Source organism: Budorcas taxicolor, chromosome 5 (assembly GCF_023091745.1).
Source record: "Budorcas taxicolor isolate Tak-1 chromosome 5, Takin1.1, whole genome shotgun sequence".
NCBI classification, from domain to species: domain Eukaryota; kingdom Metazoa; phylum Chordata; class Mammalia; order Artiodactyla; family Bovidae; genus Budorcas; species Budorcas taxicolor.
This window is the reverse complement of record NC_068914.1, coordinates 100,390,387-100,404,823: the sequence shown is the minus strand read 5'-3', so window position 1 is coordinate 100,404,823 and position 14,437 is coordinate 100,390,387. Positions and strand designations below refer to the sequence as shown.

The 14,437-nt window shown below is 48.3% G+C and overlaps 1 protein-coding gene across 1 annotated transcript; it reads right to left on the bottom strand.

Annotated features, from left to right (window-relative positions):
• Positions 1-89: 89 nt before the first annotated feature.
• On the bottom strand, positions 90-13,789 carry DCTN2 (dynactin subunit 2). Its single transcript, XM_052641483.1, has 14 exons — positions 13,614-13,789; positions 12,671-12,739; positions 4,623-4,719; positions 4,402-4,463; positions 3,910-4,008; positions 3,482-3,642; positions 3,141-3,291; positions 2,758-2,823; positions 2,511-2,549; positions 2,257-2,334; positions 2,093-2,164; positions 1,765-1,867; positions 1,561-1,652; positions 90-534 (listed from the first exon to the last, which is right to left on the bottom strand). The coding sequence occupies exons 1-14, from the start codon at positions 13,647-13,649 to the stop codon at positions 448-450; spliced, it is 1,212 nt and encodes a 403-aa protein (XP_052497443.1). The 5' UTR covers positions 13,650-13,789; the 3' UTR covers positions 90-447.
• Positions 13,790-14,437: the final 648 nt, after the last annotated feature.

The window sequence follows — 14,437 nt, the reverse complement described above, 5'->3', positions numbered from 1 at the left end:
TTCTGTGGTAGAGAGTGCTTAGACTGTCTGTTACACTGTGTATGTCTCTTTCAGTGCTGCCTCTTCCCCAGGAAACAGCAGAGGCCACACAGAGTACAACAGCATTTAATGGTCAGAAACAGTTGTACAGTATTACAGTCAGCCACAGAAGCTGTGCTGGAGGACAGGACCCAATCCTCCCCCACACCAGGCAAAGCAGTATTGGGCAGGAGCTGGCATGTGGCTGGGCCATGTCCTCATCCCTGTGGCCTAAGAGGAGACCACCATCTAATATCCCCAGCTTCCACTACTCTTCAGAGGAGGGGGTGTAAGCCCCACATGCAAGAAGCCCTTGCCCCCAGTGTCAAATGGGACGCAAGAGTTACGATTAAGGGGAAACCCTGTGTAAGATATTAATAGAGTTCAAAGGGGTAGGGATTACCCCTGTCCTCCATCACCCAAAGGTGCTCACTTTCCCAGTTTCTTCATCCGTTCATCAATGTTGGCAAAGTTCCCCTCAATGGTGGACAGGTTTTCACGCATTGTCGTCTGCACCTAGAAAGTGAGAGAGCTGTTTCACTGTCAGGTTCAGGTGCTTACCTGGGTGAGGCCCTGAAGAAATTCTCTGAGAGAAGACAAAGACATGCAGGAGAATTCCCTGGTGGTCCAGTGGTTAGGACTCTGCACTTTCACTGCTGGGGCCCAGGTTCAGTCCCTGGTGGGGGAACTAAGATCCCACGAGCTGCACAACAAAGCTAAATTAGAAAAAAGAAATGGAAACAGCTTGCGGGCCCCAGAATGGGAAGGCGACTTGGAGCACCATGGACCTAGCGTGGGATCTGCTAAACAGGCAGGCCTCTTAAGAATTCCCATCCTGACTTAAACCAGAACAGTTCTTTCATCTGTTTTATGTACTGAGGGACAAATAGGATTTTGTTGAAGTAAGGGTTTCACTCATCCGAAGTTTTAGAAAACTGCTCTGGAGGAAGAACATACCATGCTAAGCACTTTAATTTATCTTGACAGTCCTGTGATGCCAGAATCCCAACTGTAGTGCGTCCCCCAGCACAGAACAGTGCCTCTGCCAGAACCTGAAGACTTGCTCTGTGCTGGGCACTGCTTAGAGAATGGAGAGGTGACGCTCACAGCTCAGCGTCAGGAAGGAAGGGGCAAAACCAGGTGGGAGCCTGGCTCCAGATTTCAATGCCCATGTTCTGTCTAGTGTCCTGTGCTCAGGAACATCTGGTTGAGGACCCAGGGAGGATAAAAGCCAGCTGAGACTACAGAGGGAAAAGATAGGTTTTATAGGAAGAATGGAGGTTTACTGAGCTCTTACCAATTCACTCATATTACTTCATTTAATCCACATAACTCTGAAGGAGGTATAATTTGCCAGATAGTGAGATGGAGGTTCACAGGTTAAATAAGTTGTCAGATGTCCCATGGCAACCAAGAAACAGTATGGAGACTCAAACCAAACCCCTGCCACACCACTGTGCCACCAAATGGGCCAAGGCAGAACCCTCTGGAGCTGAAGCTGGAGAACCTTGCCTGTGTGTGCTGGGGAAGGGAGGCACTCACCTGAGTCAAGAGGGTGGCATTGTCCTTGAGGGAACAAGCAATCATCTGCTGCGTGGTATCCAAGTGTGTCAGAAGCTGACCAAATTGCATGGCTGTGAAAGGTCAGAATAGTAGGCATGGCATTAGAATCCAAGACCAGAGGGAAGGGAACAAGAGTTGCTCACTTTCCATTCCTCTTGACATCCCTTGTGGTTGGCCTCCCACCTTGTTCGTGCAGCTGCTTGATGGTGACAAGTCTCTGTACCAGCTCAGGAAGGGAGGTGGCAATGGGGCTCCAGCGCTGTATGGTTTCATACAGCTGGTGCACCTGGAGGGACAACACAGTGACCAACTTCAGCCAAATACACCCCATTAGGGTGAGACAAGTGCAAGCTGGGGCAACAGGGAAGCACTGCCTTATCTCAGCTGGTAAGAGCTTATGAGGACAGTGGCCTGAGGATTCAGTGCTCTCATGCTTTGCTCTTTCCAGCAGGAAGAGTACATGAGGGAGCAGGAAAGGGTATGAAGATGGGAGGAAAGGTCTCTTCCTGACCTTGCTCTGTGTATCTGCATCCTCTACAGAAGCTTTATGCTTGGCAATCTCATTCACTTTTCCCAGCACACTCTGAAAGCACAGATTTTAAGGTTGATAGTAAAGGCATCAAGGTCTTCCAAAGTCACTAGCTGCCTGTAATCCAAGTTGCCTCCACTTAATACCTGTAACCGAGCCTCCACTTGGTCCAAAACTGCAAGGTCCAGGGCGCCCACCTTCGCCTGCAACAGCTCTACAGTATCCTGGGGGAGGGGTCAGGACAAGCGTCATGAAGCAGACAGAATCAGACTAGAAAAGGCCACCTCATATTCCACTGAAGGTAATGAATAAACAGCTACAGATCCAAAAACAATTTTCTAAGCAAACCCAATCCTGATATCCCCTGTCATCCAAAGACTCCAGTTCCTTTTACACTCACCATGAGGCAGGCTCCCTGCAGACCTGCTGAAAGGGGATTCTAATGGGGAAAAGAAGCAAAGAAGTTAGTGGTTTTCATCTCTCCAGGTGATTACCACCTTCTCCCATCCTTTCGGGTTCCAGCAGGCAACTGCTGGCTGCTCCTGTAACTGGAACCTGTTCCTGACTCCTCTCTGGATTCTGTGGAATGCTGTGGACCTTAGGGCTCAGGATGTGAGGGTTGGAACAAGTACAAGAGAGCACCTGACCTGAGCATCCTGATCACAGCGTACAGTGGCTTCCAGCTCTGTCAGGCGCTTCTCGAGTTCTGCCACCTAGGGGAGGAATGGGGAGATCTGCCATCCACCTACCTCCCTTCTGCTGCAGTGGGAGGTAAACCTTGCTCTTTGCTGGTCTGCTTGCCCTCCCCTCCCCTCTCCCCACCACTCTGCCAAGGGATTTCTTTCTCTGGAACACAGCCCTAGTCAGTCTTAAATGAGACATCAAGAGGAATCAAGCATTCCCAGCACCCTCTCCCCAGATGTGATTCCTTGGAGGGCAGCAGGAAAGTCTCTGGAGCCACATCTTCCCTGGCCCCTTAACCAACGTTACATACATCCACACACATACACAAACACACACAAAAACATACCTTGGCAGCTTGAGAGAACTTGTCCTGCTCAGGCCGAGAATGCAGTTCATAAGTGACCAAGCTGCTATCTGGGGGGGTCCCACTGCTGGTCTTGCCCCCTGAACCAGTCCCTTTGCTGTTCTTTGTTGCTTCCAGCTGCAGCAGTAGGCGCCTGGATCAAAAAACCAGCAATATTATCACGACCTGAAGGATGAGGGTCAGCCCAGTCACTTGTTTCTGCCTCAGGGTCAGCATTAAGGAACAGCTAGGCCACCTCTCCCCTTCGCAGCCCTGTCAATACCTGGCTGGAGTCCCTCTACACCCCAATTAGCAATGATTTCCCAGCAAAGTCTGGCACCCACTTAGCCAGAGCTCCATCGGGGTCAGTAAGGTTGATTGCGGCATCTGGTCCCAGCAGCTTCTCCAGATGGGAAGCAACCAGCTGCTGCTTCAGGGTGGCCAGCTGTTTAGCCAACACCACGGGGGTCAGCTTCTCCTCAGTGGCTGATTCCTTCACTGTCGTCTGGTATGAAAACAAATAGACAGTGAGGAGTGCTAAGAGTAAGTCAAGAAAAAAAACAGATCAAGACCCTTAAAGATAGCTGTGGCTAAAAGTCACTGGGCTGCTCCTTACCCACTTACAGCACTAACTATAAATTCCCGTGCATTCCCAAACTCTGAAAACCTCAGCCCCCTTAGGGAGGAGCTTAGGGAATCTTTCTCCTCCCGCTGGGAGGCCTTCCTCTGCTGTGTAAGTCATAGCAGAAAGGCGAGAGGAGAGTCTAGTTACCTTGATTTTTTCAACTTCAGTTGTCAGCTCTTGGACCTCATGCAGTAGTCTCTGGTACTTTTGTTGGGGTGTCTCCTTTACTCCCAGACCCTCTCCAAGCTAGAGAGCAAGCACAGATGGTGACATCACACCTCCTAGAACAGGGACCCTCAAGAATGTATTTAAAAACAAACAAACAAACAAGAATGTATCCAAACCCAGTCCGAGTTTGTAAGAGTATGATATCCAAATCCAGTGTGAGTTTGTAAGGGTATTATACCCAACTAAGAATCCACCATCATCCTCACTCAGAAGACCTGCAGAGAGCTGGAGGCCTGGAGACACTCCATAGCCAATAGCAGGGGGACAAAACATCCTCCCCTGCATCCAGCTGGGCTTCTGAGGAGCCCCAACCAGAGAGGAACCCAGAATCCCACCTATATCCCTGCTCTATCTTAAATGCCCACTGGATAGGATCGCTGCACCATTCCCATCAACACACAAACAACAAACCATCTCATATTCTCCAGATTCATATCCCGTTCTTTTGGTTTTTCCAATTCGATCTGAGAAATCTGCCAAGAAAAGAAGATGGAATTGAGGGCCTGATCAAGACCCACGGCAGTCATGATCTCAGTGACTGTGAGGGCTTCCATAAGACAGCTCTTTCCCCAAAGCAAATGTCAGTGAGGCCTGAGGTCAGGCTTCCCCATCCAGTTTCCAACCAGCCTCACCAAGTCCCTTTGTGCCCACTCTCTTGTCTTTGAACTTGTCATAGGCAGCATTGGGATTGACAATGATGTGCTCCACACTGGTACTCGTCAGCTCCTCCTGCAGAAACAGGTAGTTCAGGACAGGGGCAGATTCATTCCCACTCTAGAACTTCCCAGAGCCCCCCAAATCCCCAAATCATTAGGAGACTGGGCTCTAATCTCCCAAGGGGAAAGAAGGACAGCTCCAATCCAAGCTATCGACCCAGGTTCACCCTAGGAAATGAAAGCTTCCTGGTAAGTTTGGAGTCTCAGTTGTATAAATATTAACACCCTGATTCAACTGGGAACAGAGGCAGCATAACCTCCCCACCCATTCTGTACATAACCCTCCTCATCCCCTCCCCTTCCCCAATCCAACTGGGCCCTCCCAGTTATCTGGCAACACGATGCACTCAGGGCAAGAAACCAACCTGACCTCTTTTAACCTCCCCCTCCCAAAAGTAAATTTCCTTGCTGCTGAGGAAGTCCCTTTTCAAGCTAACCACCCATCCTTGCTGGAGGGAAAGAGGAGCAATCAGGCTACTAGCTCCTGAGTATCAGAACTTGCATGTGCTGCTAAAGGGAAGATAACAGCTTTTAGATACAAGAGAAGGTTGGCAGAGGACCTGGCCAGATGCCATTTCCAGACTGCCATGAAGTCAGGGAATTCAGGGGAGAGAGAGAAGAGGCAGATACTGGGTTATTTTTTAAGGGACATCTTAGAAGCAACAGCATAAACTGTACCTGGTTGCCAAGAGTACCCATTGGCAAAGGCCACAGGTACATTCTGAAACAGAGACAGCCCTGCTTCTTCTCAAAGAGAAGCTGCAGCACTGGCCTCTTCTCCCTGACCCTCTGCTGTTTCTCAAGCACTGAAGCTCTTTCATAGGAGGGGGCGTGGCAAGCAAAGTGAAAGAAACTTCACCCTAGAAACTGAGGCAGAAAGGTTCCCTCCTTACTAGTTTATCTGTTAGCGGTTCACAGTCTAATAACTACACCAAAACCAAGTCCTCCAGACTGCATGTCTCTCCTTCAATTGTCAGCAGTCCAACAGGTCTCATCATACTTCTGGAGGAAGTGGAAGGAGACCTGGAAAGCCTTTTTCTTGGAGTGGACATCACCTTCTACTGGAGAAAGGCAAAGAAAGTCTTCTTTCTTTTAACCAGAACAATGGTTCTCAACCCTGCCTGCACAATCGAATCACTTAGAAAAGGGGTGGGGGAGAAAAGAGGGATGGGCTCACCTCTGTAGATCTGACTGAACTGTTCTGAGGTAGGGGCAGGGTAGTAGGCCAGTTTAAAAGCTACCCAGGTCATTCTAATATGTATCCAGCACTGAGACTCTCTGACTGTCAGTGGGTACTAGGGGCTGATGGGGCACGGGGAGAGGTTATGATGGAGAGACATGGAGAAAGAGCAGCAGACGCAAGCTCCACTCTTCATCTCAGCTCTGCTATTACCGAAGGAATCAGTGTGAGTGGCAGATTTATAAACGAGGGAGGAGGCAGGTAAGGAGAAAACATCAACTGTGCTTTTTACCTCTTCAGGGAAGTGCTGGGCAGAGGGGCAAGAGCTAAAAAAGATTAAGGGGAAATAAAAGGTTTCAAAGTCCCATATGAAAGTGCCTACGGGAAAAAACAACTGAGTCACAAATTCTCTCAATCTTCTCTGAAGTGTTATGGCCAGAGCACCCACTGGTCAAATAACTGTGGTCTCAGGCCTCTAAAAAGTATATGTCTGAGATGGACTCATGTTCAGGAAAGGACATTACCCTCTTTCAAGCTCACTCTCAAGAATAAGAATATGCCACTCCTCCCTCTGACAATGAGGTAGGGAAAAGAAAAAAAAAACCTCTTTAGAAGGCATAGTCTACAGACTAAGGAAAGCAATCACAGCTACCGTTTTGTTAAGCCCTTACTACGGGCCAGGCACTACACAGACGAGAACATACTTTCTTATTTAGTTTTCTAAAGAGGGAATGTGTGGAGTAAAAAAGGGTCACCACTGGAGTGTGAGTGTCGGAGCTTCTGGACATAGCAGGGACGGTCAGTAATTTCATCTTACTAGTCCTGCTGCAGGAGCACATCCTGGGGCAGAAGGGCTACCCAGCGCTGGCACCCTCCCGGAGCCTCTCCGAGGGTGTGGCTCCGAAGGCTCAGGTGGACAGCACACTTGAGCCCTTCAGAGGCACCGACTCTGCCAGTGTCTTGGAGGTCTGGGGGCATGGGCTGGAGGTAGTGTCATTACGGTGATTCATGAGATGGGAAAAGGTCAGCTGGGGTTGGGGCTGAATAGAGGAACAGAAGATTTAGTAGAGACAAAAGGACAGAGAACAACTGTCCATCATAGCACACCCCGTTAAAAAGCAGATGAAAGGTCAGGCTTCTTACCAGCTCCTTGTGGTTTCCCCAGAGGTGAGAAAATCAAAAGAGTTAAAGGAAAGGGATGGGGAAATGGGGGTGAGGGAGGGAAAAAAAAAAAAGACAAAATTGTTATTAGCAAATTGTCACATGCACTACACGACAGTCTTCAAATATACTGCATCTCAGGGCCCAGGGGAGCCTAGCAAAATTTGGGGCCTAGCCAAGAAATTTCAGCTGGGGTCACTGCATACCCCAAGAGAAAGAAGAGCTTGGGACCCTGTCCTTTCTGGTGGTCAGGATGTCGTGAAGCTTTGCCGTGAACAGCAGCAATTCAGGATCACCTGGGAACTAAGGGTTAGGTGTTGCGAGCCAGTGGCACGGAAGAAAGTGGGGGCAGAGAAGGCTGGGGGAGGCAGGGAGAAGCTGTAGAAATGGCAGAATGTGAAGCAGAGGCTATGGAGATAAGAGTCTGAGGGCTTGTAGCTGATTGAGGGTCCATGATTCTCAAGGGAAGTAGTTCATGGCTCAAGTCTTCCTGTCTCTCGGTTTCTCTAGTTTTGAAGAATTAGGCATTTGAATGGCAGAATCAATCATAATGCGGGTGCTTATGTAGGTGGTTTCATGTGACTTTGTGTTAAGCAGAACAAAGTGAACTTTCTAGATTATAGATGGTACGTTCAATGAAATGCGAAGTAGCTAACTGCAGGCCCATCCTCATTCAGTTGCCAGAGGAGAGGCAGGGCAAATCCTGGTCCCTTGTGTAGTCTGGTGTGTTTGTATCCATCTTGCGTGCTTGGAAACTCACCCTACACTCTGAGGGATCCAGAGCAACTCTGCCATGATGTGCTAGCACACAGTCCAAAAGACACTCAGATTCACAGCTACCAGACATGTGCAGAACATATTTCTTCAACCCTCTGTTCACAGGGGTTGGAGGGTATAACATGGGGAAAAGTTAGAGTCTTTCAAAAAGAGGCCTTATTTTAGCCCAAGCCACACAGATAAGGCTTCACTTCCAAGCAAGACTGGTTAAAGAATTGCCAGGAAAGGACAGATATATGTGTATGAAAAGACATGATGGGATAAAAACAACTACATTCTGCCCCAGAGATTTCAGCTAGATGCATCAGAACTTCATCCTCTAGCCCAGCCAAGACTCCTCTCTCAGTTCAGGGCAGAGGTGGATCCAGGTCCTGTGGTCTAAGGCTGGGATGTCTCTGCAGAATACACTTTACCTTTCTCTTGCCTCACCAAGCTAAAACCAGCTTGATTAAAAACTCAAGGGAAAAGAGAGGACAATCGGCCATAAGTTCAAGTCCAAGTCATGAGGAATGGGGGAGGACAGAAAAATTTAAAAAAGAAAAAGTGGTATATGCATATTAATTTGTAAATCATATATACCACCTCCAAGTCTGACCTACGGTTGGGTTGGGAAATGAGATTTCTGGAATAATGTCTGTAACCTGGAGTAGTAACAATCACTATGGGAGCCTACTACACCCAGCCAACTTGATTAGAATTCTAAGTGCCTTGATCCCAGGTACATGACTCCCCATTCCCTCTCATTAATAATCTCCCAGACTCCCCAGGGCTGTTTGGCTAAGTGGCTGTGCCTCAGAGGGCAAGACCTGAGGTTCTAGATCAGAAACAGGAAGAGGTCACTGCCGCTCGCTCCCTTAGCCTGTTCAGGCTCTTTGCTAACACCACAGCCAGGGGGACTTCAGTACCATGAGGACACAGAAGATGGATAGTGCTGTAGAGTAAAACTGTCCAGGATGGACCAACACAGTGCTGACCATCCAACCATTTCTAAAGGAGGGGTACAGAAACAGGAAGACTTGTGGAAGCACAAAAAATCCAAGTTAGTCCCTTAAAATGCATATAACATCCCTTTCCTAGCCCATTTACTTCCTCTAAAGCCTTAGCATAAGAGAATATTAAGATGAAGTTTTCATCTTAATCAGGTATAATCCACACACTGCTAAGAAGTGAGGACTGCGGCTGTCCCCCTTGTTCTTAACCCTTGTCCAGAATGGCTAAAAGTCATTCCTTTTCTCTTAACTCCATTTCAGTCTGTGGAGGAGAAAGGCAACCCCCTTCCAACTCCTGCTCTTAAATTCCTCATGTCCAGAAGTGTTCCTAGTCTCCATGCTTCTATCCCATCCTCCACTGGACAGTTTTATTCTGCAGACGTCACAAGGGGAAGACACAATGATGCATGAATCATAGTTGTGTTTCTAAACCTGGATTAAGAATCTTTAACCATGAGGCCAGCAGGGCCCTTAGTGACCCGGCCAGAGATGCATTAGAATTTAAAGCAATTAGCTGCGACAATAGCACAGTGAGAGCATTGCATGCGAGATGGCAAACGAAAAAAAACATGCAGAGAAGAAGCATTGAATGGTCTTACTTGTGCAAACTAGTGTCCAGGCAAGGTGGTGAGGAGGGAGGATGGGGGAAGCATTAGGAAAAACTCAGGTAAGTTCCAGTGCGCCAACAGTCAATGAACACAATCAAGCATACTCTGTGATATCCCAAACTGTAAGGAAGAAAACTTACTATTTCCCATCTCAGGCTGGTGGAGGGTCTGGCATCATTTACCCTTTGGAGAACTGAAGGCCCTGCCAGGGCCCCACCAAGCTAAGGCTAGGTCATTTTCCCCCTTCCACATGGCATCAGGATAGGCATGGCATAGAGGGAGGAACTAATCCTGTTTCTAGTGAGTTTTCTAAACTTACTCCCCCTTGCTCCAGCACTTCAAAAGTGGGGAGCAGAACGCCTATACAGACCGAAGCGTAAGCTGTGGGCTCAGTGGGGAGGGAATTCCAGCTGAGAATTAGCTTTCCTGACAAGACATTTTAAGAAAAGTTTCCAAAAAGCTCATGGCCCAAATCAACCCAGGAGTGTCTGATATGCAGAGGGGATATCTGCATACACTGAGGAGGAAAGGGCTAGCCTGTGTGGTTTTCTGGCCCGTTCACTTTAGAATATTTTAGCTCCTGCTAAAACTGTTTTAAAGGGATAGCAGAAAAATCAGGACCATTTTTACCTAAAATAAAACCTTCTACTATTTCCTTTTCCATCCTTCTCACTATGGGAATTGCAAACTTTTCTGTTTAAGTAAACTAGCAATTACAATCTTTTGGGTGTATTACAGGGTATTATTTCCTTCGGCAGCCCGATTTCTTCCATAGCGGAGCAATCGAAGGAAGAAGGTGAAAAGACAGGGAAGGTTGTCAATAACCTTTGATTACTTCTTTAGATAAAAATCTGGAGACCGCCCTGAAAGGTTCCATTAAGAAGTTGATCAAAATTGGTTGTCTCCAGGGAGGAACTGACCATTGGCAGGCAGCAGTGGGAAGAGACACTTTTTGTTCTATGTACATATATTACCTATTTTAAAAACTAATAAAATTAAAGTTCCAAATAATCTGGAGACTAAGGCAGAGCATGCTCTTGCTGGAGTTAAGAAGGTGACTGAAACCTCATGGTTCAGCCACAATAGTGGTGGTGTGCAGTGTGACCCATAATGGGTCTTGGGAAGGTAAGTGAGAAGGGGACCAGCTGCTAGTGAGAATCCAGGCCTCAAGGAAATGAGGATGCTGGATTGTCTAAGTACAACCAACTGCTCCTCAAGTTGCACACTTACGTCAGTATTAAGAGCAGTGGCAGAACCATTAGTCAGCTGACTTCCTGAGAGCTGCCCTCGTAAGGCCCACAGGGACATGCAGGGGCCAGAGACATTAGCTGACATCAGGAAACATCTCAGACCTCCCCCACTCTCGCCAGGGCTCCTGAAGTAGCTGAGTCTCCCGACCCTACTCACTCCTCCCTAGTGATAGTGTCATTCTGCTGACCCTTAGGTGATGGAGGCAACTTAGCTCCTCTTGTGTTTACCATCCAGTTCTTATCTACTTCTATACTGGTATTCTGGCTACATGCTGCAGGAAATAAACATCAGCCCATCAGACACCCCGCTAGATGCTACTAAAATAGGCTGCTCAGGTTCAGCAGGGAGAAACAGCCAATCAGGGCAGAAGAGTCAGGTTCTTCCATGCCTGGGATGAAGGTCATGCTCTTCTTATTAAGAGATAGCCCATGATTTCGAATGGAAAATTACAATTTATTTTTTGGTTTGGAAAGGGGACTGCTATGATATTACCTGTTTGATCATGGTCAGTGACAAAGGGACAAACTTCCATTCATTATTTCACCATGAAGGCTTGATATTTTATAGGCAGAGCCCTAGGCTAGAGCTGAACAGTCTCTGAACTATGGTAGCAGAATGGAGTCCTCAGTATATATATCTATATACTCCTGCCCTTTGAGTCAGAAATAGCTTCTTATTAAGATACCTCTTAGAGTGAAGGTGCAAACTTAGGTCCTGAGCAATGACACCACCTGCATTATTTCCAGATACTCAAGTTTGGGGGACAGACTGACATGCCAGCAAGTACAGAAGCAACAAGAACACACCACTCAGAGAGGGGACAAGGAAGGTGTTCCCCACAAACAAGGAACCACTTCCACATGGGGGAATCAAATAAGGAATAAGTGAGTACGCCAAGCCATACATTATAAGCCAGCAACCAGCATTCTCCAGAACTAACCAGCCCCACAAACGTAGCCACAGGACTCACAGACACACATACAGAGCCTGTTTCCACTGACTCTTAGTCACAACTTTTTTGAGATCTCATACCATCAATGTGACCCTAGCCCAGCTCTCCTTGCAAATTATAGAACCTAAAATACATCCTATAAGACATGTGAACAGATCTTTGCTCGCCTTGGCACTTACACTCAGGGTTTCCACTATGTTCACTTCATTCACTCAGTTTTTTCTTTCATATTTCCTATATGTATCCTAACTCCCTCATTAGTTTGGGGGATTTTTGAGGGAAGGGACATTTTTCCCTCTGTACTGCACAAAAATCAACACAAAATGAACACATTCAATAAGCAATGCTAAGTGGTTTCCCTTATGGTTAAAATGTGTCCGTAGTTAATTCCTTCCTCTTGAGTTCTTCCTGAATCTGAAAGTGCTATCTATCAAGTCCTCTCCTCTGCTGATATGAAATATTTATGTTCTTCTTCAAATTCCTTCTGCTCTGACTAGTTCTCTTGTCTTTCTGAAGTCTCCAATTCATTTTCCTTGCCTAGCGGATTCTGGATACTCACGTAAAATCACTTATAGTATTCCTCTACACTTCAAAGTCTAGCTTGTTAGGATGTTAATGAACACTGAGTGAGAGATACCTCTATACTTCAAAGTCTAGCTTGTTAGGATGTTAATGAACATTGAGTGAGAGATATATTTTATGAAATAGAAGGTCTAGGTCTTAAACTCATGCACTTTTTAAATGCGCAGGCTTCATGACGCATTACCATGGACTAGCACTACCAGGCCTAAGTCACGAGCACCCAGCCTGTTTTGAAATATTTCAATTTTATTTAAAAGGCCTAAGTATCAGGCCTCTTAGTTTTAATTCCACTGACCTGACTCTCCTTCCTGGCACTGCTCATCTGCAAGTCCTGCAACCTACATACCACCCAGGCTGGGTTGGCATACCCGCTTATTGCTGTGGCTCGCCAGAAAAGGGAAAGGGCCTGCCTGGGAGAGAGAGATCAGAATCCACAGGAGTCCTGAGGCGCCACATAGTCTTACCGCATCAAACTCTGCTTGATCATCCTCAGGCAGGTCGCTGGTTTCATAAACATCTGGCTCGTTCCTGGCCTGCAGGTAGAAGCAGTGACCATCCAACCTCACTACCCAGCAACACCCCTGACCCCACTCCGTTTGAACAAGTTAACAGAGAAGTCAGGCTGTGATGCCAGGATTCTGCCCCTTCTTTCACCTGCCGGGTGAACTGCCTGTCATTTCCCATGTCTTAACAGGGGTGGGGATAACAGTGGAGATGACTGATGGTAAATGGTGAGTGTTAAGTGATGACAAAGATGTTGCCCTGAATCTGAAGAATGACGGGTCCTGGGCAATCAGAAGTAGGAGAGGAGCCATCATTAGGCCCTGCACACACTACCCTGGCTCAAGGGCTGAGATTGACTCAGGACCTTAGTACACAAGGTCCTATTCCAACCCTCCACCCCGTGAATGCAAGTAAGGCAACACAAAGGGAGGTACATGCCGGCATGTGCGGGGCTTGGGAAGGAGGTTCCCTAGAGGACAAGAGTTCTCTATCTGGGGTTCTGTCACGGTAACCTCCTCACTCTTTGCAGAGTGAAGGCCATCACCAAATGGCTTGGTTTGTGTGTCTGAGGTGGGGGTGAGGGTCTTATGGGAATATCTGGGAGACACGGGAGGTGTAGACACGGAGGATAATAAGCACTAGAGAACAGTGCTAAGTGCCTAGAGACCATTTCTGGGCCGAGAAACCGGCGACTGCCGGAAAGGGGCCTTGTAGGCCTTCGCATAGCCCAGCCCAGTCGGGTCGGAGTCCGAAGGGTGCTGGGGCCGGTCAGGGAGCTAGCGGCAGGAGCCCTCGGGGCTGAAGAGGGGTGCAGGCGGGAAAGGTCACGGGTTGGTGTCTGTTAGGGGTCTTTAGGAGGTTGGGGGCGCGGTCTTGGGGAGCCAGGGCCGGCCGTGTACTCACAATGCCGGGAAGGTCGGCGTACTTAGGGTCCGCCATGGCGGCGGCGAGGCAGGGTTGGGGGACCGGGGCCTCGGCAGAGCCGGGGCCGGTGCTCGGGTAGGGGAGAGGATGGGTCCTGGTCCGGCTTAAGGCGGCCGCAAAGGGAGCGGCGGAGGAGGCGGAGGAGCAGGAAGTCTCGCGACAGGAGTAGTACAGAGGAAGGGTGAAGCAAAAGTCGCGAGAACAGCCCGCTACCACACCCCTGGAGAGGCAGGGATTGGCGAGAACGAGGCCGGGAATGAGGTAATGGCAGGAAACCGCCGCCTAGGATTGTGGGATATGCAGTCTTGGCCCACCCAGCTTGGGTGGGGACCGACGTTAACGCGCTTTGGGAGCTGTGTCACATAACTTATTTTCTTTCGTCTTTATAGCGAGTCTGTGAAAGAGCTTTTACAATTCCTGTTTTTCGGTGGATAAATTTGTTGTTCAGCCGCTAACTCTGTCTGCTGCTAAGTCGCTTCAGCCGTATCCGACTCTGTGCGACCCCACAGACGGCAGCCCACCAGGCTCCTCTGTCCCTGGGATTCTCCAGGCAAGAACACTGGAGTGGGTTGCCATTTCCTTCTCCAACGCATGAAAGTGAAAAGTGAAAGTGAGTCGCTCAGTCATGTCCGACTCTTAGCGACCTCACGGACTGCATCCTACCAGGCTACTCCATCCATGGGATTTTCCAGGCAAGAGTACTGGAGTGTGTTGCCATTGCCTTCTCCCAACTCCTGTCGCTCTTTGCAACCCCATGGACCGTAACCCGCCAGGCTCCTCTATCCTCCACTATCTCCCACAGT